This window comes from Halichoeres trimaculatus, unplaced genomic scaffold (assembly GCF_033239565.1).
Source record: "Halichoeres trimaculatus isolate MK-OKI-2021-1 unplaced genomic scaffold, fHalTri1.1 fHalTri1_scaffold_1, whole genome shotgun sequence".
Lineage (NCBI taxonomy): Eukaryota > Metazoa > Chordata > Actinopteri > Labriformes > Labridae > Halichoeres > Halichoeres trimaculatus.
Window position 1 is genome coordinate 17,193,648 of NW_027437179.1, and position 22,609 is coordinate 17,216,256.

General features: G+C 39.8%; 1 protein-coding gene and 4 non-coding genes across 5 annotated transcripts; 3 read left to right on the forward strand and 2 right to left on the reverse strand.

The window, feature by feature from the left end:
* Window positions 1-673: 673 nt before the first annotated feature.
* Window positions 674-21,542, reverse strand: stimate (STIM activating enhance). The gene is made up of 10 exons (XM_074666818.1): window positions 20,526-21,542; window positions 18,696-18,744; window positions 18,508-18,603; window positions 18,266-18,387; window positions 17,907-18,019; window positions 14,126-14,203; window positions 13,787-13,930; window positions 8,577-8,684; window positions 2,872-2,995; window positions 674-967 (listed from the first exon to the last, which is right to left on the reverse strand). Exons 1-10 carry the CDS (start codon window positions 20,749-20,751, stop codon window positions 852-854), a joined length of 1,176 nt encoding a protein of 391 aa, XP_074522919.1. The 5' UTR covers window positions 20,752-21,542; the 3' UTR covers window positions 674-851.
* On the forward strand, window positions 2,430-2,501 carry trnae-cuc (transfer RNA glutamic acid (anticodon CUC)). Its single transcript has one exon. It is a non-coding gene; the product is annotated as a tRNA-Glu (tRNA).
* Window positions 9,061-9,133, reverse strand: trnar-acg (transfer RNA arginine (anticodon ACG)). Its single transcript has one exon. It is a non-coding gene; the product is annotated as a tRNA-Arg (tRNA).
* trnae-cuc (transfer RNA glutamic acid (anticodon CUC)) lies at window positions 10,512-10,583 on the forward strand. Its single transcript has one exon. It is a non-coding gene; the product is annotated as a tRNA-Glu (tRNA).
* trnae-cuc (transfer RNA glutamic acid (anticodon CUC)) lies at window positions 16,919-16,990 on the forward strand. Its single transcript has one exon. It is a non-coding gene; the product is annotated as a tRNA-Glu (tRNA).
* Window positions 21,543-22,609: the final 1,067 nt, after the last annotated feature.

Below are 22,609 nucleotides of genomic sequence, written 5' to 3' on the forward strand. Positions count from 1 at the left end.
AATAAAGTTTAGCCACCAGGAGGCAGCACAAGCAAGGTGTTAAAGTATTACCACTTTATTATACAAACTATAAGAAGCCAGTTTAGTGTTTGTAGAGGCATGTTGATGAAATCAAATGCAATTTTACCTTGCACCTTTTGCTTTAAGAGTCACAGCCCTGTGGTGGGTATTCAGCCTAGTCAACACAAACAACACATTGTTCCATTTGACACAGCAGTATGCACAAACACAGCTAATAAATGGTTTATGTGTATCTGTGTTTAGCGCAGAGTTGTGACTGCACTCACAACTCACCCGTCCCTTACTTTGTAAAACTCTGGACTGCTGATTGTCTCTTTGTGTTGTTGTCTGTGATTGTGCTGTTGAACTCATAACTTTAAGTCTGCTTGATGAGGTTACAAACCACAACCACTATTTACAGCATGATAACTATGGCTATGGAGATAATAACTTTAAACATGTCCTTCAGGTTTTAAAGGTTGTACCTGAAAATCAAAAAAGAGCTAACTTCACAGGTAGTATACATTTTTTAATTTATTCAAAAAAGTACAAAAAAAATGGCAAATCTTGACATAATTAAACAGCTGTTTTCAAACTGATAAATAAGTCGCTCTTAATCAGTAGATGCTGTGCCATACAATCTCAGGCTTATATCACCGTCTGACATGACATGTACAATATACAGAAACTGCTTTTCAAATGTGATGCCAACCTATAGTGTAAACACAAAATCAGCCCATTTATTTATGCTGTATTTATCTATATTCTTTTATCAGTCCATGTTAAGCAGAATCAACTTTGATTGAGAAACAGAATAAAGACTGAAGCATGTGTTGTTCCTGCGGGGGTGTCTATTTGCTGAACACACTTCCACCAGGAGCTTTGGGAGCAGCAGGGTGACTCAAGGCTGTCTCTGCCCCTGTCCTCACACCACTGAACACAGATGGAGCCGTTTTACCCATTCGCTCTGCAAAAGACAGAAAAAGACCTCAGTTTTTTATAACGTTTGAACGCAATGAGTGCTCATCCATAAATATAAGGCATTCAAGTGGCAAAAGAAAGAGAACAAAATGTCGGTAACACTTTATTTTGAGACTCTGTCTGTTGACACTCAGCAAGCTCTCGGCAGGTAAGTAGTTGCATATTAACTGAGTGTCAGTTGATATATGACAAGACTAGGCAACAGACAAGTAAAATACATTCAACTAACAATTAGCAGACAAAAATGTGCATTATCAGCAGATATTTTGGTTCATTTATATTTAACAAGACTCATCAATCTGTCAGTTGAAATTCTTTCCACAGATAAGATAAAGTCAAGCTGCCTCTGGTTTCCCATGTAGGATCTTTTTCAGAAAACAATTGTACAGTTCCTTTGCAAATAAGTATACTGAAATGTTACCATAATTTTGTGTGGCTTAGTATGTTTTGTAATTCAAATAAATGATTTAGACAAGTAAAGTGTAAACTTACAAAAAGAAGTTGACAATCTGCAGCTAGTTGAATGTCAATTAATAGTCTGTTTTAAAAAAAAAAAAAAAGAGAGTTGGGAGACATTTTTTTAATAAAATGTAAAACCTTGAAATGCACCTTATGGTCCACTCCACTAAAAGTTAGCTGAATGTATGTTATGTGTCTGTTGAAAAAATTATTAAACATCTATAGCTTGTTGAGTGTCAACAGACAGACTATCAAAATAAAGTGTTACCAAATTGTTTGATAGAATAGTTTTTCTTGTCTTTAGTTTTAGAGTAAACAATGCTTTCAGATGACAAGATCCTATTTCGTTGATCATAAGTTATTTATGTTTTTTTTTTTACAGAAAACAGAGGACACATGAAACCCATAAAGTCTCAAGTATCCAAAGAGAAGTTAAGCTTATAAATGTTAACTTATCATTTGGAGTCGACACACACAAACACAACCTTTATCACATAAATGTGTGGGTTAGTAGACTGGAAGGATCCCAAAGCCAGAGGCCCGTCTGTTACTGCTGCCAAACAGTGGGCAAGGGTTTATAGAGAAAAAGGTGGTTAGTGAGACCTTCTGCAAATATTGAACAACAGCTGACGATGCAGTGGATTTTTCAGTTTTAGTGCGTATGTGGGTGGAAATAATCGGTTAGCTTGCGTCTGCTTCCAAGAAATTTCAGTTGTGCTGCTGTGTGGGGAATTATCAACACAAAAATATGACGCCATATTTACTGTAGATAGGTATCCGTAAATATTCGGCGTGCCTACACAAAGCCTTCAGCTTTCTGTTGTCATTGAGAAATCAAGATTAAACGCTTCTTGTTTAACAATGAATAACTGAATTATTTTATTATTTCCATCAAAACTGGAGAATAAATACATTTTGCACCATGTCGCAGTAAAGTAAGACGTAAAGTTGCTATTAACTACGGCTGACGTCACGTGGCTCAACATCTCTCCCTGGTGGTCTAGTGGTTAGGATTCGGCGCTCTCACCGCCGCGGCCCGGGTTCGATTCCCGGTCAGGGAACTACCTTTTGGCCTCTCTAGCAGGTTGACGCTGCTAAAGCAACTCTTATAATTCAGTCACCATCTCCCACGTCTTCCACCCTTCATTAAGAGTTCAGATATCGATAACATTTTTTTTTTTTTTTCACTCAAGGAAGTCAAACAATTGTTTTCATTATTCAATGTTATTATCAGTTGTTTAACTTACTATTTGGAAAGGAAAAAAAAACAATTCAGGGTATTTAAAGTTTGCAGACCAAGCAGAATACAAAAAAACCTTTTATAATCCTAAGGAGCCATATCTCTGAATGTAAGCTACATAAAGGCATAATTTCCTCTCACACATTGCCTGTTTTTGAGTGTTAGTGGAAAAACATTAAGGCGTTACTCACCACACTCCACCATGACCTCATAGGTCTTACTCTTGACCTCGCCCTTCAGTCCCAGTTTACTGCGAGCTCCTTTCAGGTCCTCCTCCTTCATTGGGGGACGCTTCTTCTTCTTCACCTCGCCTGGCTGTAAAGAGACATACAGTGGATGACTCTGTGAAGTAAGGTGACTGTTAAAGAACTAAAGGTTCTTTTGTCACACCTCAGTTTTTCATTAATTCACAGGTTAATCACTAAATTTAAGCTGCTGGAGCGTACCTGGGACATGGTTATTGAAGAGAGTGTCTTGATTCCACAAACAAGTCTGTCCTGTGTGGTTGCGTTTGTTTTCTTGAGTGTTTTTGTCTCCCAGATAGTCGTGTTATATATAGTCCAGGTCCAGACCCAGTGAGTCAGTCAGTCCCCCTACCCCTGTTCCACTCTGCCTGTTGTCAGTGTGTAAAATTAGGTGTGACGTGAGGGCTGGTACAGCTGGAATGGGTTGCGCATCTTTTACCATAAGCTCGCAGACCAACAGCTGATAATTCAGGACACAACACAAGTGGCTCCTTTAGGGACCCTGGTAGATATAACCTCCTTTTTTTAAATGTTGGTGTGGGAACTTAGGGTGGTTCAGAAGAATCTGATAAAAAAAAAAAAAAAAAAAAAAACACAGTCCCATTTTTTTTTTTTTTGCAAAGTTTATTTAACTCAAAGAGTATGTATTTCTTTTGTTCTTGCAAAAAGTCTGTTCAGACATTAAACACCGGACCACAGGATCAGGCCAGAATAAAGGAGAGAGCCGATACTATCCTGCCATCAGTTATGGATTTGGGATCAATGCACTGCAAAAAACTGAAATCTTATCAAGTGATTTTGTCTTATTTCAGTAGAAAATGTCTTTTTAGCCTTCATATGAGCCACATTCACCTGACCAGTCCAGAAAAATGTCTTGTTTAAAGTTGTTGAAAGACAAAAATGAGGGCTGAATTGTTTGTAAGTTATAAAAATCTGCCAATGGAACGAGAGAAATTTGCAAGAAAATTCGCTTGAAACTAGAAGAACTTCTGAATTGAAGTAACTTTTTTCTTGTTACATTAGCAGTTTATTTTTGGCTTGTTTTTCATTTTTGTCTTGAAAAAGATATTTTCTGAAATATCAAGTATAAAAAGAATAATGTCAAGTATAATAATAAAACAATTTTTACTTAAAATAAGAAAAACACTCGGTAAGATTTTAGTTTTTTGCAGTGTGAGGGAAGAATAAGTTAAAAGTTTAAACACAAATCTTGACCTACTATATATCTCATTCAAAAATATTGCCAGGTTAAAATGTTGACATAAGTAAAGAAAAAATAAACTGAAATTGTGCACACTTAACGCTGTGTCATGAAATAAATGTATAACATCTTTTGAGATTACCAAAGTTTAGAACCTAAAAGCATATTGGATACAGCTATGAGAGACCAAATGAATTTCAGGTCAACAAATTTTGGAATTTTTTAGTAATTTTACTTTTTACTTCTTTTACTTTATGTGGTTCATTTGTTGGTCATGGACACCAAACTTTTTGTGGCTTCAGTGATATTTTTACTACTTTTTCTCCTGTGTTTGTCTGGAGATCCTACATCTAACCATAGCTGCATTGTTTATATGTGAACTCAGCTGTTAGCAGCATGTAGCATGTCAATGCTAACTGGTCTAAGGCCTGATGTCTTCCCACAAGTTGAGGAGAAGGAGGTGAGGACGACGAGCTGGTTCTCAGGTGTGAGCGAAGAAGTGACGACATGGACCTGTCCTTCCATCCATCGTTGTTGGGAACGTAAGATCTGTCTCCAATAAGATGGACGAGCTAGCTGTGCTAACCCAGCAACAGAGGGAATACCAGAGGGCAGAGTGGCATCATGCTATTCACAGACATGGCTAACGGAGCTAACATCAGACACCAACGCCACATTGGAAGATCTTCACCTGCTGTGAGCAGACAGGATCTAGGAGACAGAGACTGAACAGACTGCTGAAGAAGCTCAGTCCTGGACCCTGTGGAGGTGGAGGCTGGCTGAACTGGAGAATGATGGACAAGCTGTCATCATCTATTTTCTTATGGACCTTTTTGCACTTTCTATACACTTTCTTACTTTTTTTTTTTTTTGCTTGACTGCTGCTTTGACTACAATTTGTTGTACTTGTTACAGTGACAATAAATTTCTATTCTATTTTATTATTATACATTTATTATAACAAGGTCTATTTTAGCTTATATTAGGCCATTTGAACAACTTACTGATTAGATTCATCCTGTCTTCTGAGCAATCTTAACTCTTCTAAGGTTCTTTTTAAAGACAAAAAAGGTATTTTTTTTACCTTGACATGTTTCGACGGCAGGTTGCACGTCGAAACATGTCAAGGTAAAAAAATACCTTTTTTGTCTTTAAAAAGAACCCTAGAAGAGTTAACATTTGAACAACTATTCCAGGATTTCTTGTAGTCATGTTTGGTTGTTTTATTGTCTTATTTAAATGAATTTCTCCTGATGATATGTCTGTAGTCTTGGGCTGATCTCTTAACTTAGTCTGTTAGGAGTCACCATACTTGACATCAGGCTCTGAAATTAAATGAGTTAACTGTGTGACACTGGACAAACTGAGTCATTACTCTAAACTGAAACTCAGCCACACACAGACAGTCTGAAATGACTCTTTTTTTTAATTTAAGTATGCCCGTTTCTGAACACCCAGACTTACACAGTTTTAGCTGGACTCACTCCTCTCACTCCTCATGTTTGTTTGTTCTCACTGAATGAAGCCAGCAACTGTCTCACCACAAACCACAGGTTAGTGCAGCAGACTTCTGTTAATGAGCATCTCCTTGTTGTGTTTGTATCATGTTTACCTTCCTGAACTGGTTGAATATCCCTCTTGTGTTATCAATGAGCTGTTCCTGATGCTCCATCCCAGACTTTTAATGGCTGTATGGACAGAAGCAGAGCAACAAACACCATAAAATCACTGTCTGTTGTGTAATGCACGAAAGTTAGAAATGACATTATGAGCTAAATAGGTCAGCTCTATTCTTTGGTGTTACAAGAACAAGTATCGGCTGGATCTTTATTAGTAACATATATATTACTCTAATGCTTCAAATGGTGACGCAGCTCTCCAAAATTATGCTGAAGGTTGCAGCAGCAAGTTTTTTATAAACTTTGAATCAACTGACATGCTGACGCCACAGTCCCAGGTCTTGTGCAGTGGTTTCTTAAGTGGGGGTCGACAGCTCTAAGAGGGGGAAAGGGTTGTGTTTCAGTAGGGTGGGGCCATGAGATGTCTTCCAATAAAGTTGAAAATTTTAATGATCTATAAACATATTTTGTTCAGTATTATAAAAAACAAGTGTTGATTTTTTTGTTGTTTTGGATAAAAAGACAAAAAAAAAAAATTGCAAATAAAAGGTAGGGCCTTCTTTTGCCACAATCCGTGAGGACAGTCACCAAAGCCTCAGCAGCAAGCAGAGTGAACACAAAGACAAGTACACATGGGTGACATTCATTTCTGCAGACAAGCTTATTCCAGTGTCTTTAAGCTTTAAGGCAGTGTAACAACTCACAGTCTTACATAGACTCACCTTTGTGCTTTTTAAATACTGTATAATGCCATGTCCGTGTAACAGCCTGACATTCAGTTTCCAGCCAATTGTTCAGTTACTTTAAAGTAATACTGTTTGACTGTTAATTTTATTGTATCTTTCTAATGCTTGCTTTTAAGACTGGTCTCTTCATGACTTCCTGGCTGTAAGCAACATCTGACTGCCTCACTGAGGGACAATGGAGGTCACCATTTCTGGCACTGTTTTTATATTTAGGGTAGGCAAGATAAAATATTTGGTTATCTTTGGTCAGTTGGTTTGGATTTGGTGCTCTCTTCACTGTAGCCCAGGTCGTTTTCCAGTCAAGAAACTCCTTTTCCAACACCACTGAAACAGAAAAACAAGGAAAACTGAGCCATGATAATGTATCACATCCTTTATTGGAAAAGCATTTATAATTATAATTTACCTCCATCACTTGTTATTATCTAGAAGTTCAACTTTGCAAAATACTAAAAGCCCTCTTTGTCCTGGTTGAGCTCAGAGTTAAAGAAGTTCTGCGGTCAGGTGTCATATTTTCCTCCTTTAAAAATGCACTCTCCTGTCCAACATGCCAAAAACATCATAAAGTCATCACCAGGTCCATAATCAACACAGTCACAGCTTAAGTCACCCCCATTCACTGTCATGAGAACTAATGGTCACACCAACTACTCACACTTAAATGCATCCATCACACTGCAGTACATACGGATATACTGTTCAAACACACATTCACACACACACACACGTCCATACACACACACTGTCTGGTCCACAGTCATTTAACAGTTTAGAGGTCTTTGCATGTCACATTCTTAACATCAGAGCCTGCTGAATGCTGCTTCATGCCTGAAATTCTGGAGCTCTGGATAAAATAAAAAAAAAAAAATCAAAAACACTTGAAGAGTTCAATGAACCACACCAAAAAGCAAAACTAATAACCTGCTGGTAATTTAACTCAGGCACATCATTGTAACAAAAAAACATATGAATATTAAAACACATTAGGAAACATGAAAGAATTGATAAATTGTGCAAGAAATGGTTCTCAAATCTACTCTCCTGGTTGGAGTGAAGGAATAAAGAACACTTTTGGAACAAGCATAGTCACCTTTTTGGCCCAAAACAACACTCAAAAGTTTTACAAAACCGTACAACTTAAACTGGGTCAGAGGACATTGAAAGAAGAAGAGCACACAGTCAAAAAACATCAGTAGAACAATCACAGAGAAAACAGAGACTGCAGTCTTCAGACACAAACAATCCGGACAGAGCTGATATCAGAGGCTGAAGAGGTGCGATGCTAGCAGCCTCAGAGGTTTAAGCACTGACAACAACGTGTCAGGAGAAGAGAAATGAAAGGTCGCAGCAAGCTTTAATGTGCTCCAGGAGACATGAGCAACACAAAAACAAGATATGCAGTAACATGGAAGTGTGCTGGACAGTGCTGAGTTACATCAACACTGACATAATGCTTCTTGAAGTTTGAGGTGGGTCCAAGTGTACACACCCTTAAACACACACACCACAGGCCATTGTGGGATGCCTACATGAGAGAAAAGGATAACATGGATCTACATGTGGAATACAATCAGTGTAAAAAGACTGTCAGGAGTTTCAACACAACCAAGTCCTTGAACCGTTTGTTTGCATGATGTTTGGTTGTGATCTTCTCCACTGCATCCACACAACCTGTCGATACATGAAACCAGTGCTAAGGATCTCCTATTATGCGTGCATTAAGAATTTACCATTATTGTCTTTGCTAAAGGTGGGATTTCATTCCCATAACAGTGTCTAAAACACGACACTCGCCTCCAGAGCACTGTGTTAAAATCCAACTGCGGTTCACAGTATGTGGTGAACTGCAAAAACATCTCCCAGTGTGTTAAATGGAATCCAAGGCTGGACACAGTTTATGCAGGAGTCCTTCAGAGTCACAAGTAAAGGGAATTCAATATAGTATAATCTTTGATCAAACCAGATCCTAACTTTGTAGTACAGAGGCTGAGTCAGTGGCGTTACGGGGGGGACACTGTGCTGGCCCACGACGAGCTACCAGAGGAAGTTTAACTGCAGCAGTTCAGCGAGGTACAGGGGTCAAACGGGGATCCCCATTCGAAGCTTCTTCTTCTTCACCGTCTTTAGACCAGTGAGCCGGCGAACGTCATCCTCATCTGACTCATCCATTTCATCGTCTGCAGAGAAGAGGATCTGGAAACAGGAGGAGACAGACAAACATAGTGGATATGTATCGGGCAGGTTAGCCGTTAAAGAAAAATAATTATTCCGGCTGGTTAGATAAAATATTCAACTCTGCTGTAAGCCGCTTCTTACAACATGAGCAGCTGTTCCCAAATGGGATCACAGCACAAAGCATAGCAAGCAAACTGAGCTGAGCTTTTGTGGGGACATCACTGACATGCTACATCCTGTTTTTGTCTGTGTTTGTGAAGTAAAACTATCACTTCACTAAGAATACACGGGAAATCTCAGTGTCTGCGAGACTGCTCCTTCCACTAAAGACGTCTGTTGTGATTTATGCTTGAAATGCAGCTTTCGATGAACGTATGACTAAAGAAAAAAGACACGAGCCAGCCAGGAGTCGAACCTAGAATCTTCTGATCCGTAGTCAGACGCGTTATCCATTGCGCCACTGGCCCGCCATGAATGCCTTTAACAGCTGAATGCACTTTCTGTTTGAGCACAGCTTAGCCCATCCCCCACAGCTCCACACTCTACTGAAACCATGTGCTCTGAGGCACGCTGCAGCAGTGTGCTGCAGGAAATGAAACCGACCATGAAGCTGGCTTTTGTCTGCACTGCTTTGACCATTCATATGTTAAAATGTCCTGAAAAGAAGCTTCACTTCTGAAATCTGCCTTACTTTCAGTCTGCTGTCTTACAAGTGATAAAATATGTTCACATAAGCAGATCACGGCACGCTCCTTCTTTGTGAAATGAAATCTATAAACAGCAGCTTCAATCTTGTTCTGCCCTTATCTTTGCAAGATAACAGAAATATTCTGTGTTAAAATAAATAGATGAAATTTTTAGAAACTTCATCCTGCTACAAGTTTTTCACAATCTATGTGGTCTTCTTTTCTGTTAATTGCTGTTCCTGCAAAAAGGTGAACATCAGAGCTAATAAGTCCAATAATGGACAGGCAGTAGAGACACACTGAATAAACAATGACTGATCGTGTAATGAGGCCACAGCTGATCCAAGTGAAACCCCTTTTAACAAATCCTGAGCTGGATTTACTAGCTCTATAACGACTAACTGAAAAAAGTCAGCGAATGGACAGACAGCAGGAAGGAAAACCTACATCCACCAGATTTACACGGAGACATCTTTAACCTTTATGCTGCTGATTCACTGTTTAACACCTGATAAAGGAACCTGTTTAAATCTAGATGATGTAAACTGTAAGGAATTATTAAAAACAGTGTTATTAAATCATAAAGAGAATTAATGCCAGAAAAATAGACTAAAAAACCAGGCTGCTGCAGTATCATAGTCATAATGTTTGAGACCCTGTTTCCATGAATGTCATTTCACTTCTCTGCCACTAGGCGTCACTGCCTCCCTCACAGTCCAGTGCTTTAGACTGAGCACACATTGACCAGGATTTAATCTCAGTCAGGAACTCTCACTCTGATGTGTACATTCAGTGTTTCATATTAATGTGAAGATTTCCCCAGTTTGACTACCTTACTACTACCATGTAAAAAAAAAAAATAGAAACAGGCATTTGTAAAAGTAAAGATCAACTGCTGTTTGCAAAAATGTATTTGCATGACGAGGTCCTACCATCCTTAATGTTGTTAATACAAATTGGAAGTATCCTGCATTTGCTTCTGAGGTGATAACAAACTTGGGACTGCAACAATCTTCTCTCTGTGAGGTCTTACTGATAACCGGGACTTCTCTGGGTCACATTTTACTTTCACACCAACCTCCCTGCTCTTTCACAGCTCCACCAGCTCCACTGGAAGCAGTACCTCTGAGAAATTTCACACATACCAGCTAAACAGCTGTCCCTGGTGGTCTAGTGGTCAGGATTCGGCGCTCTCACCGCCGCGGCCCGGGTTCGATTCCCGGTCAGGGAACTACTTTTATGTGGAAATGCCTGACCAGAAGTGTATAAAGTCAGAAAGAACTTAATACACAACAGCTACATTAAGTAGGTTAAGTAACTCTGGGCCTTTATTTTCTAATTCAACCATGAACAGCTCTTGGACTTGTTCCTTGGACCCTTGCTGATTTAGGCATGAAATAAGTTTCAAATGTTCATCTTAACCGCCTCTGAGGCTTTGCAAACCCTTTAAAGTCTGTATTTGATTGAAAATAGAGCAAAGACAAATATTACATGTTGAGTCTCAAAACCTGTGTTTTAGAAGGAAGATTTGTAAAGATCTGCCCTGATTTAGGATTTCAGCAGCTCAAAAGTCTGAGGTCTTCTATATCATATTAAGTCATGATGCACCAAACAGGTCACATGTTGAATGGACGGGCACTTGGAAGCTTCTACTACAGAACCGTGCTGTTGTTAAGCGTCATCTTGCTGTATCATGAAAGGTCTTCTCTTAAAAAAGAATTGTTTGGATGACAGCGTTTATAGCTTTAAAACCTGTATTTTTCACTCAGCATCAATGGCTCCTTCCCAGATGCATAACTACCCGTGCCATGGGCACCTCTGTATCCCCATACCACCATGTACGCTAACTTTTGAAGTGTGTGCTGCTTAAAAAGACAAAAAGTCTGTACTCCTTGTAGACCCCAAGATGCAGTATCCATGATTTCCAAAAAGAATGTAAAATTTTTATATTTCAAACCACAAGACATTTTTCCACTAAACCCAAGTCTTTCTGAAATGGACTCAGATCCAGGGAGGTTGTCAGGGCTCTGGCTAAGTTTATTACTGGTTTCCTCAATGCATGTCACAGTCTAAAACAAGATTTTGAATGCACTAACAAACTGCACTCACAGACCATGGTATTAGAAATGTTTTCCAATCCTTTCAGTAATTTAATTTCAAATTTTTCGGAGTGACGTCTGCGTGAGCAACTCACCTCTTTTTGACAGAGATGTCTCCAGATTCTCTGAATCTTTCTAAGAAAAAATCCCCAAATTCTTCACAATTATATTTAAGGGATCATCATCCTAAAATTACTGAACTATTTTCTCACAGAAGTGAAGCTCTTCCTATCTTTACTTTTGAAGAAGTCAGACTCTCAGGATCACCTTTATAGAGCCAGATATTTCTCTAATCTGCTACAAACTCATGTTATTAGTTTGGAGATGTTTCTTCAGATGCTTTTGTGCTGTTACAGTTTTACAGTGTTTTATTCTCCCTGCCTAACCAATGAACTATTTTTGAAACATGATGCTGGGCTAAAATCATTTAACAGTTTACATTAAACTTTATGCATGTATTTCATAACATAATAATCAAATATATGCTTCCAATGATTTGCAAACCAATATGTTCTGTTATTTGTACACAGCGTCTCAACTCTTTAAGCATCTGACAGATATGAATCTGTACTGTCATGTGGCTGAGGAAACAACACTAAATGTTCATTCTATTCTCTTCTAAAGTCTTGGGGATAAAATTAAGGGTTGCAAGAACAACTGGCTGATGAAAAAAGGTTAAGTGTGTGTTCCCAAACTATACATTTAAAAAAAATAGTGCACATCAGATCCAAATGAAGTAAAACCTCTTATTTTATATGTTGCTCATTTGTTTCTAGGCGCCGCCCCATTGTGTCTGCCTGTTACAGCAGCTCTCTCTTCTTTGTCTGTTTCCTGTAATTTTTTCATCTCTTTTTCATCATTTTTGCATTTGGAGTGGGTCATTACTTTATATGGTTCAATTGTTGGTCATGGACACCAAACTGGTTTTGTCTTCAGTGATTTTTTTACTATTTTTGTTCCTGTGTTTGTCTTAAGATCCGACATGTAACTATGGCTGCATTGTTAACATGTGAAATCAGCTGTTAGCAGCCTTTAGCATGTCAATGCTAACTGGTGCAGGGCCTGATGATTGCCCTCAAGGTGAGGAGAAGGTGAGCTTTGAAGTGACGACATCGACCTGTCCTTCCATCCACTGTTACTGGGAACGTGAGATCTATCTCCAATAAGATGGACAAGCTAGCTGTGCTAACCCAGCAGACAGGATCCAGGAGACAGAGACTGAACAGACTGCTGAAGAAGCTCAGTCCTGGACCCTGTGGAGGTGGAAGCTGGCTGACTGGAGGATCATGGCCAAGCTGTCATCATCTATTTTGTGATGGACCTTTCTGCACTTTCTATACACTTACTTACTTTTGTTTTCTTGATTGGTGCAGTGACACCCCCCCAAATTTCCCATCAAATAAAGTAAATAAAGTATTTTCTATCCTATTTTTTTTATCAAAGTACTTTATATGACAGTTCAAGACACACCATCTGAGCTGCAGCCTTAACAATAAGAAATTAAAGAAAGGGTATTCATGTAGGACTTTCACTATTGTTCAGATACTTACCTATCTGAATACTAACATAACTCAAAATACATCCTGTGTTAAAAAAATTAAGCCAGAGCATAAGTGCATAAAATGGCAGTTCCTACATGAGAGAGCTTGTATTAAAATACACATTTTCATAAACACTCTTCCAGCCCGATACAAAAATGAAAAAAAAAAATAGCCTTGAAAGCACTTATTTTAAAATCTGAAACACTACAAGGAGATTTTATAAATAAATTAAATCATCCATCTGGTGTATATTTAGACCAAGAGGGATGCATGCGTTTGCATAATTATGGATATGGGAAACTGACTGACAGGTGAGCTCCAGGAGGTTTCAGTTCTGCCTTGGTTTAATCTTTTTTTCTGTGTTTAATTTAATCAAAAGTCAGGGTGGGTAATTATTTCTAGTATGGTGACTGTTATCAGTGGACTTCATAGAGTCTGATATAACACTGATAGGGTAACAGCCATTTTACCCCAATGCTGTGGTTAAATTATTATCCAATGTCACTTATCTTTTCCTTGACTGACATTAAATTGAAGATTAAGAGCACTTCAACTTTTGTACAAAGTTGGTGGGATATTGATGCTTTGTTAATTTAATTATTTTTTATTTAATGCTTATCAACTTCATGTTGGTCAAACTCTGGCCACAACAGCAATCATTCACTTAATGTGTAATAGCACAAGGATAACTGATGATCCTGCACTTCAACTGTTTTATGGTCAAATTTGACTTTTACAACCCGTCTATAACTTAAACTCGGTTGTGTGACCAATATAACAAAAGTAAGACTTACCTCTGACTCCGAGTCATCATGGGACAGAGCTCGCCGGTAGCGGACTTTGCTGTTCCCCCGTGAGTCCTCCTCTCTCTCCTCTAGCTTTGCTTTTGTCCTGTGCTTCTTCATGAGGAAATTATCAACCACCCAGAACATGAGAGCCTAAAATAAAAGAAAGAGACAGAGACAATTATGTTTCCAGTGGAAATTATCTCTCATACCATTGCTGAAAAGTAGAGAACACAGGTTAGACATCACTATGGTGTACACAGACAGAGACGATGAAGGAATGACAGCTTCTTAACATATGATACATGAAAAAGATGAAAAAAAAAGACATAAAAACAGCAGACTTACGTTGACGAAGAACGGGACGATGAGCATAACGATGGCCAGCTCCAGGTCAGGATTCTGAATGGGGTTGAGGAGGGCCAACTGTGACGCACACACACATATACAACACACACAGACAAGAACAGACATAAGCATACCCAGCAGCAACACAGACAGCACAGGTCTCTGATCAACAAGGTCAAAGATAAGGGGAGGAAACTGCGACCCATAAAGAATCTGCAAAAAACTGATATCAGGTGTACATTTTAGTCCTTGTATTCATCAGGTATACTTTCACATTAGTCTAGATATGAAGAGGGGGGTGTTCAACAGGCTTAAATGGATATGAACTGCAGAACTCTCTTTAACAACAAGTCTTCTTCAGTGAGTGAGGTTCCACTTTATTATCAGCCATAAGTTTAAACCATTGACTGCGTATGTTCTCAATCAACTTCACCTGTTTTTGCACCACATTGACTGCTACTATCTGAAGACAAACAGTGATCTCAGTGTTGAAATATTCCACAGGGCAATGCAAGATACCAATTACAACAACAACAACAACATCATCATCATCATTGTCATCAACAACAACAGCAAATACACCCTTTGCAATGCTAAATGAGGTGTGTACATAAGACATTCTTCTGGTTACAATGGAATAAATCAAAGGCCTCCTGTAAATGTCAGAAAAGGCAACGTACAAATACACATGACAGAACATACACACCCAAACAACACGTGGACAGATGGCAACACACCCTCAGATGTGAACTAAAACCAATGATAGATCTTGTGTCTTCTTGGGGAAAACATTACAGACGGTTCAAAAATTCTTTGGACTGAGATGAACAAAAACAACCATTTCAGAAAGCTAAGTACTGACCACTGAGAAGATTACGCCTACCTAGCACTATTTAAAACAGAACAGCTCTCACAGCAAGACAGCGCGTTATCATTCCCATAGTCTTCCAATAAACACACAGGGTTTGGTTTTCTTGTGCTTTACTTGGGTCTTGACAGTAGCTGGACTCATACTGCAAAAGTGAAACATTACAGAGGAAAAAAAAATATAGGGAGTCGAACCGGTTCCTGTTGAGAATCCATAAGAAATGTTTTAATCCATTGATATCGTTAGCCAGGAATGTCAAACTCATGCCGTGGAGGGCCAAGAGGCTGCATGTTTTCTTTCCAAACAAAAACTCCACCATCTGATTCCACTGACTACCTCACCTTCAAGCAGAGAGCAGGGACTAATCAGTGAAACCAGCTGGTGAAGTTTTTGGTTGGAAAGAAAACCTGCAGCCTCTTGGCCCTCCATGGCACGAGTTTGAGATCCTTGTTTTACACTATGCCAAAACTGCAGGACCTCATGTGACTAGTCTTCCACAGCTTTCTTAGCTTGGCAGTTAGATAACATTTCCCAAGAAAACCCTGTTTAAGGATTCCTAGCTTGAAGTTTTTTGACGAACTGAATACTCAAAGAAATCTACATTACTCTTTCACAGGAGATTCACTTTCAATACATTCAAAGTAAACAAAATTGCTTGATGCTAATATATATGGGAAATTGCATTGATACGCTAGCGGTTAGCATACATCGGTATAACTTTGGCCTCAGAGTAGAATATCAACTTTCATCACAGAGGCATATCTCTTTTATATCTCTTTTTAAACAATACTGAGAACTCCAAATGTCAGAATACTTTTAGGCAAATGAAAGAAAAGTTTGGCTCATGGTTGATTTCATAACTACACCAAGGTTCCGAACAACTTAGAATAATGCTATAACCACTTCGAGACTCTAGATGGCTTACTTGAGTCAATCACATATTACAAAACTGTACATCAACGTCACATGACGTGCAATTTTTGCTTATTTCTTTATATTTAGGAAGGGAGATATCCAGATCCAGTGACCAGTTAGATATTTTTTCACTTGAAAAAGAAGGAATTGATAAGGGAATCGATAAAGAATTGAATCGATAAGCAGAATTAATAAGGGCATTGATATTAAGAAAATCTTATTAATGCCCATCCCTGAAATATAAGTATTCATATTCATATTAAAAATAAGTAATGCCTTTAGGATATGTATTACAACTGTGTAAAGTTTCTCACGACAGTTTGGCCATTTAACAAAACCACAGGAAACATAACTGAAAAACCCATGTGTTTGGAGCTTATGTGCACATTTAACTTCCTGACAAATTATCCAGGGAAAAAGCCTATCATAAACATTAGTAACATCATCAATTCAGCTCTGTTTGTCTGTGCTGTCAGTGCTAAACATGAGACAGAGCTAGCAGGAAAATGAGAAACGTAAAAGAGTGGTGAGAGCGCTCACTCTGTCCCTACTTCTGAAACCAAACAAGAGCCAACCCAACTGAGAATAGTTTGTTTACCTTTTTACTAGTTGTGGACAACGAAACAAAATCATGTTCATATCCAGTCAAATACTTTATGAATGTAAATGGCAGTTAAAGGAACATTACCGCAATCTGACAAGGCAATGTCCACAAGATCACATAATTTCTGTGTGACTTGATACACACTTACTCATTTGCATGACAATAACTCTGAGCTCACTTCAACTCTGGCTTTTTTTTTTTGGCGACACAGCATGCTCATACTCAGACTAGCTCTGCTTTCTGTGCTCATATATGTAAAGCACTGAGATGATACTTGAGGCTACATTTGCTCCAGTAAACCATTGTGTAACTTGCCTTCCTGACTCCCATCAGTATCCAACTACTCAGAGGCACTACATGTGAAAGACATTCCGATAAAAACAGGACTTTCTGGTAGCAAAAGCAGTCCCTGGTGGTCTAGTGGTTAGGATTCGGCGCTCTCACCGCCGCGGCCCGGGTTCGATTCCCGGTCAGGGAACACCTGTTTTTGGCATTTTACGGCACAGAGTGACGCAACTGCATACCTCAGTGTAACATGATACACATTCTTGCTTAGGCTTTCACAGTCTTGAACTAATCCACATGTGGAGACAACCATTGAGCTGGTACACAACAAACTTGCTGGTAAACATGAATGTAAAGAGTGCATGACTCAAAATAAATAGAGTCAGACTGTCGACTCAACTCCCCCTTTGCTGCCAAAGGATTTCTGAGAGAAATTAAGAACCTTAAAATAAAAAAACACCATTGCCAAGGTAGAACTTGTGGTAGAGACCATGGACTTAAACCTGGCAATACAGATCCTCAGCTCCTCTAACACCTTAATCCCACAGTAACAAACAAGGCAGATATTTCAAGAGTGCTCAAAGGAAGACGGTGATCAGCTTTACTTCTTCCTCTTTTTGGTAATAAAAATGGAACACACACTTTAAACAATTTCAAACTGTTGTCTGGGGATTCACCTTCTTGTTGTTTCTTGTCTCCACTGAAAAAAAACAGTTCAATTTATCTTTTTTGTCCATTTCCTCACAGAAGCACTTAATTTTTTTAAGTAGTACTCCAATCTTTCTTATTTTTGGGTGACTTACACTCTCCTCAGTGGTGGGAAAATTCATAGTAAAGAGGTGTTTGAAAACCAAACCCCACAACACTCTCTAAACCAAAGGGAACCTGCTAATTAATTTTGAATAAAGAAAATAAGAAAGTGCAAGAATGCAACCAACAGAGAAGCAGGCCGAGTGAGATGAAGAAAGCTGCTTTTCTTTAAATATGTAGAATTAATCTGTGAGTAAATGTGTAAGTTAATCAGTTTTGCAATACTTTCAAGGAACGAGAACTTCAAACTTCATATGAAATTGAAAGTAGTTAAGGCATTTGCTTCCATTGTTTCTGACCTTTTTCCACTGAGGGATGAGAAGTACGAGCATGATGAGGACCTTTTCAAACATCATGATGAGGATATAAAGGACGCACTGGCCCAACCACGCTGTGCACTGCACTGGCTCTCCTAGACAAACAAACAAAAGCACACACAGATAATAAAAGACACAAATTTAAAAAAAAAACTACAACAACAATAACAACCTCAGCATTACACAAACAGTTTCAGGGAATTAGAATACACTGAGGAACTTTGGACTCCACATTGCGTTACAGGATAACTGAGGGCAGTTACTGCCCTCCATTGGGCATTACAGGTATTTGAGGATTATCTCTGCCTCCCTCTTTACCAACTCACACACATGATCCTCACCGTATTCTCCAAACCGCAGAGAGTCCCACTGCCTCCACTCAACAATTGCGCTGACAGCTCTCACCCCGGCATAGATAATCAACATACCCAGAGAAGCATCCAACAGGAAGTTAATGAGGTATCTGTGAGGGGAGACACGAGACAGAGAATTTTAACTGCGTTTGGCGTGTCCTTTTATTTTCACTTGGCAGTCTATCAGTGTAACATGCAGAGTCAAGAGAAGCAGTTAAAGATTGACTCACAGTGAGCATGGATCCTCCTCTGTGAGGTCAGACAAGAAGACGTTAGCAAAGTGGATGAACAACATCCCAATAGCCTGTTTTGAGGTGTCCAGGAACCTGCACAGAAAAACAGAGGACAGCTGAAACACTTCTGAAACCCCCAGAAGGATTGGTCTGATGCAGAGGATAAATTTAATCTGCTGTCTTACCAGATCTTCCAGGGTCTTCTCTCGTGTTTCGGCTCTCTGAAGCGTTTTACTGCAGAGGAAAAAATGCCACAAAGTTAATAACTTTAAACGAACCACCGGAGCAGAGAAAATGGAAAAACAAAAACAAAAAAAACCCAAAAACAACAACAAACAAACAAACAAACAAACAAACAAACAAACAAACAAACAAGATGTCCTTTGTTTTCATTTCAAGTTACAGCCCTCATGTGAGCTGTCAACAATCCAATGAGCATCATGTATGGGTTATGGAAAAAGGGCTGCCTTGCCCTTGTGGAAGATTCAATCACAACATCTCAGCTCTACACTTTGTTGGAAAAGAAAAACAAGGTAAAAGCAACAACAGGCTGCTGGTTGTTGGTCACAGACAAAACAGAAGTAAAAACATTCAGCAGCTGAAATTGTATTTATTTGAAAGCCTTAGTGTCACCTCACTGGAGTGAAGCTTTACTTTCCTAATGTACAAAACAGTGGATCAGAGGATCTGTGCATCATGTGAGTGTAAAAGCTGCTCAGAGGTGTCGAAGCAGAGTGTTTATAAGTCCTCAATTAGATGAATTATTGTTTGTAAAAGTTTCTTTATGTGTTACACGGACAGGCTCAACACTGAGTGGCATGTCCAACACAAACACAGCTCTTGCTGTTCTCCACAATAGTGACTTGTTTGCCTTGACACCCCCACTACCATCTTCTTTTGAGTGAACAGCGCTGCACAGAGCAGTCTTATCATAACAAGCGTGATTTACTTTCTTTCAGACAAACAGACGAAATATGATGTTCACATCCATGTAAACTAATAGGACATTTACAGAAACCTGTATGGTACACAAACATTTTCCAGACTTCTGCTTATTCACACTGTCTGGTCTTTGGATGAGCTGTGACCTCAGTTTCTGCTCTCAGTACAAGTGTGACTTCAGACTTAACACACCCTGCTTGCAGCTGGGTGTGATGTGAATGAAGGCGTTGGCCTCAGCCTTCTCCTTCAGCTCAAAGAGCGGCCTCAAGCAGCAGAGAAAAAAGAACCAACATGCTGAACATTCCTCACTAGCTGCAGCAAGGCTGCTGGGACAAACAGAACTAAAACTGCTCTCCTTAGGTCACGCAGAGCCGAGCCAGACACTGACCACATGGAACCATGTCGTAACCTTTGCCAATGTTTCCTGTCAGTTGCATTTAGAGTCAGCTCAGCCTGAGGTATATATTCACAGGGAGAAATAAAACAAGGATGACCTCAGCTAGTTGTCAGTGAGGACTTAGGAGTTATTAGTCTGTACAGGTCCTGAGCAGTGTAAAGACACCGAGGCCAAAACTTTTTCCCCAAAACTACCATTAACTAAAACTTGGTGTACCTCACATAGTAGAAGTTATTTTAAATACATAGGGAATTTTTTTTAGTTTGAAAAGCCAGTTTTTTATTTTCTTTAAGCTGTGTGAGCTTTATGCAAGTTACAGAAACCCCCTGTAGCTAATAATGAAGGTAAATAGTCTCCTCAGCAATTACATCCTTATCTTTATGGCTTTGTGTGTGTGTGTGTGTCCCAGGAAGAAAAAAGAGCAAACAGCTTTTATTAAAACTTCAACAACAGAACAGTGCAGCATGCAGCGTTATTGAGCTGATTCTCTAACATTTTGTTTTTAAGGGGTAAAAAGCCCTTCCTTTACAAGATTTGCCTCCTCCTGTTTAAGTTTTAGACATGAAGCCCCCAGCTGAGATCAATGCTCCACTGGTCAGTCAACTGATGCTACTGGATTTATAAGTATCAGCTGGGGTCAGAGGTCAGAAACCCAGCAGATCTTTGTCATACTCACGCATCAGAGTGCTGAAAGCCATCACTGCCAGAAGACCTTGCAGGAAAATCCCGAACGGATCCATCAAGGCGCCATTCTCGCATCCCCCGGTGTCAGCAGTTGGTGTCGGGCTGAAGGGGACCGACGTGTTGGTGAAGGACACAGCGGGCAACCCTCCTCCTCCTGGACCCGCCAGAGTCATGCCTCCGAGCTGGGACGGCATATTGACACCACTAACAGCTGCCATTGGCTAGAGGAGCTGGACAGAACTAAGTGATAGGGCTGGTAGCGGTAGCTTCATACACAGACGTGTGTGCTCCCCTCGCCCTCTTATACAGTTGATGGTCAGCTAATCGATATGTTGAGCCGGACAGTCTTCAGTGAAAGATGGTGGCATCGTCTCACCTCCAAGCACAGGCTCATTCTCCTGCTTCTGGCTTCCAGTCAGCCATAACTGTGTCGTTTTAAAAGAAGTTACGGTTTCGCTGAAAAAGGTTTACTACAAGTTTATCTACAGTACCACGCAGCTCGTCTGCACACTCAAAAGCTGAGCTCAAAATCAAAAAATCAATAGCCGGATAAGAAGGTCTGCGTAGCAGAGAAAAACATCTCCTGCTTGACCCGGAGACTAACATACGAAACGGACACGCCTGTTAAACCTGTACCATGCACCTACTCAAATAAACGTAATTAGTGCCCCAACTTTAAATGCATATATTGTGCGGTGCAGGGAAACAACTGAGAAGTGGATTCTGCAGTCAGACGAGCGTCCATATCTGAAAGGAGATCCAGCGGCTCAGATGCTATTTACCTAGCTAGCGCCGAAGCTAACTAGTCTTTTTTGAAATGCTAACCCTGGTCTAAAAAAAACTCAAGAGTATTTCAAATAATAAAAACTGCTTAAAAGGTAGTTTCCCAAGGCTGTCGCGCGTTAAGAAAAACTTCTCGTACGTATTTTAAAAAATATTGTTAACAACTGCAGGTCACCGCTCGCGTACATCCAGCTGCTTCCCTGCCCAGCAGTGCCCACTCATGTTGACAGACGTTGTGTCACGTGACCTGCGTAATACAAGCTGCATGCTGGGTAATGTACAGGGTGAGCCAGAAAGATTTATCCATCGTATATCTTTATTTTGTTTGCTTAGAAACTTAAAATTTTGGATAGTTTCTCTCAAAAGGTATAGCTTTTGATGTCTGAATTTATTTGTTTACTCCTGATGATTGTCGAGTATGGCATCCAAGGGTAAGCGTTGACAGATTGTGGCCTTGGAGGAGGCTGAGCTGACAACAATGCAATTCATGAAAAAGGTGAATATTTGTCGTAAGACTGTCTACAATGTCATGAAACGATACAAGGAGACTGGCAATACCACTAGCAAGCCAATCCCTGGAAGAAAACGTTCAGTCTGGACCAAAAGGGTTGTTGAGATGGTGAAGAAGAGAATCCAAAGAATCCTCACAGGATCTTGAGGGCAACAGCAAAGGAAGTGAACATCTCAAGAACTTCACTGAGAAGAATGCCAAACAAGATCTTGGACTGAAAATACTTAAATGCAACACAGACAACTGATTTAAGCCGCTTCCAAGAAAAAACGGCTTGACAGGGAGGAAATGATGTTGCAGGAGATCCAGAGTGCTGCAGACAAAGTCCTGGTTTGGTCTGATGAGAAGATCTTCACTGTTCAGGCAGTGGTCAATTCCCAGAATGACAGGGTTTATGCACATAGTGCACAGCACCTAGCCGAAGGCTGCAGAACTCATTTTGGTCGTCAGAAGCCAGCTGGAGTCATGGTGTGGGCTGCTGTTGCATCTGATGGCTCAAAGTCTCGTTTGCTCTTCATTCAGGAGGGTGTGAAAGTGAACAGCCAGGTGTACCTTCAAATGCTTGAAGAAAAAGTGTTGCCTTGGTGTACCAATGCGTTTGGAAACCAGTATGTCTTCACACAAGTTGGTGCACCAGCTCACACATCCAATGTCACACAGGCCTGGTGCAAGCAGCACTTTCCTGGCTTCTGGGACAAGAACATGTGGCCTCTGTCAAGTCTGGACATCAATCCAATGGACTCTGCAATCTGGTCTATCCCAGAGAGGGAGGTCTCAAGAGT

Coding starts and splice junctions, on each gene's coding strand:
- stimate (XM_074666818.1), bottom strand. CDS start 20,751: ATGGCAGCTGTTAGTGGTGTCAATATGCCGTCCCAGCTCGGAGGCATG. Junction 14,204..17,906: donor TCATCCCTCAGTGGAAAAAG/GTCAGAAACAAT, acceptor TGTGCGTCACAG/TTGGCCCTCCTCAACCCCAT. Junction 2,996..8,576: donor AGCTTCGAATGGGGATCCCC/GTTTGACCCCTG, acceptor GTCTCTTTACAG/CCAGGCGAGGTGAAGAAGAA.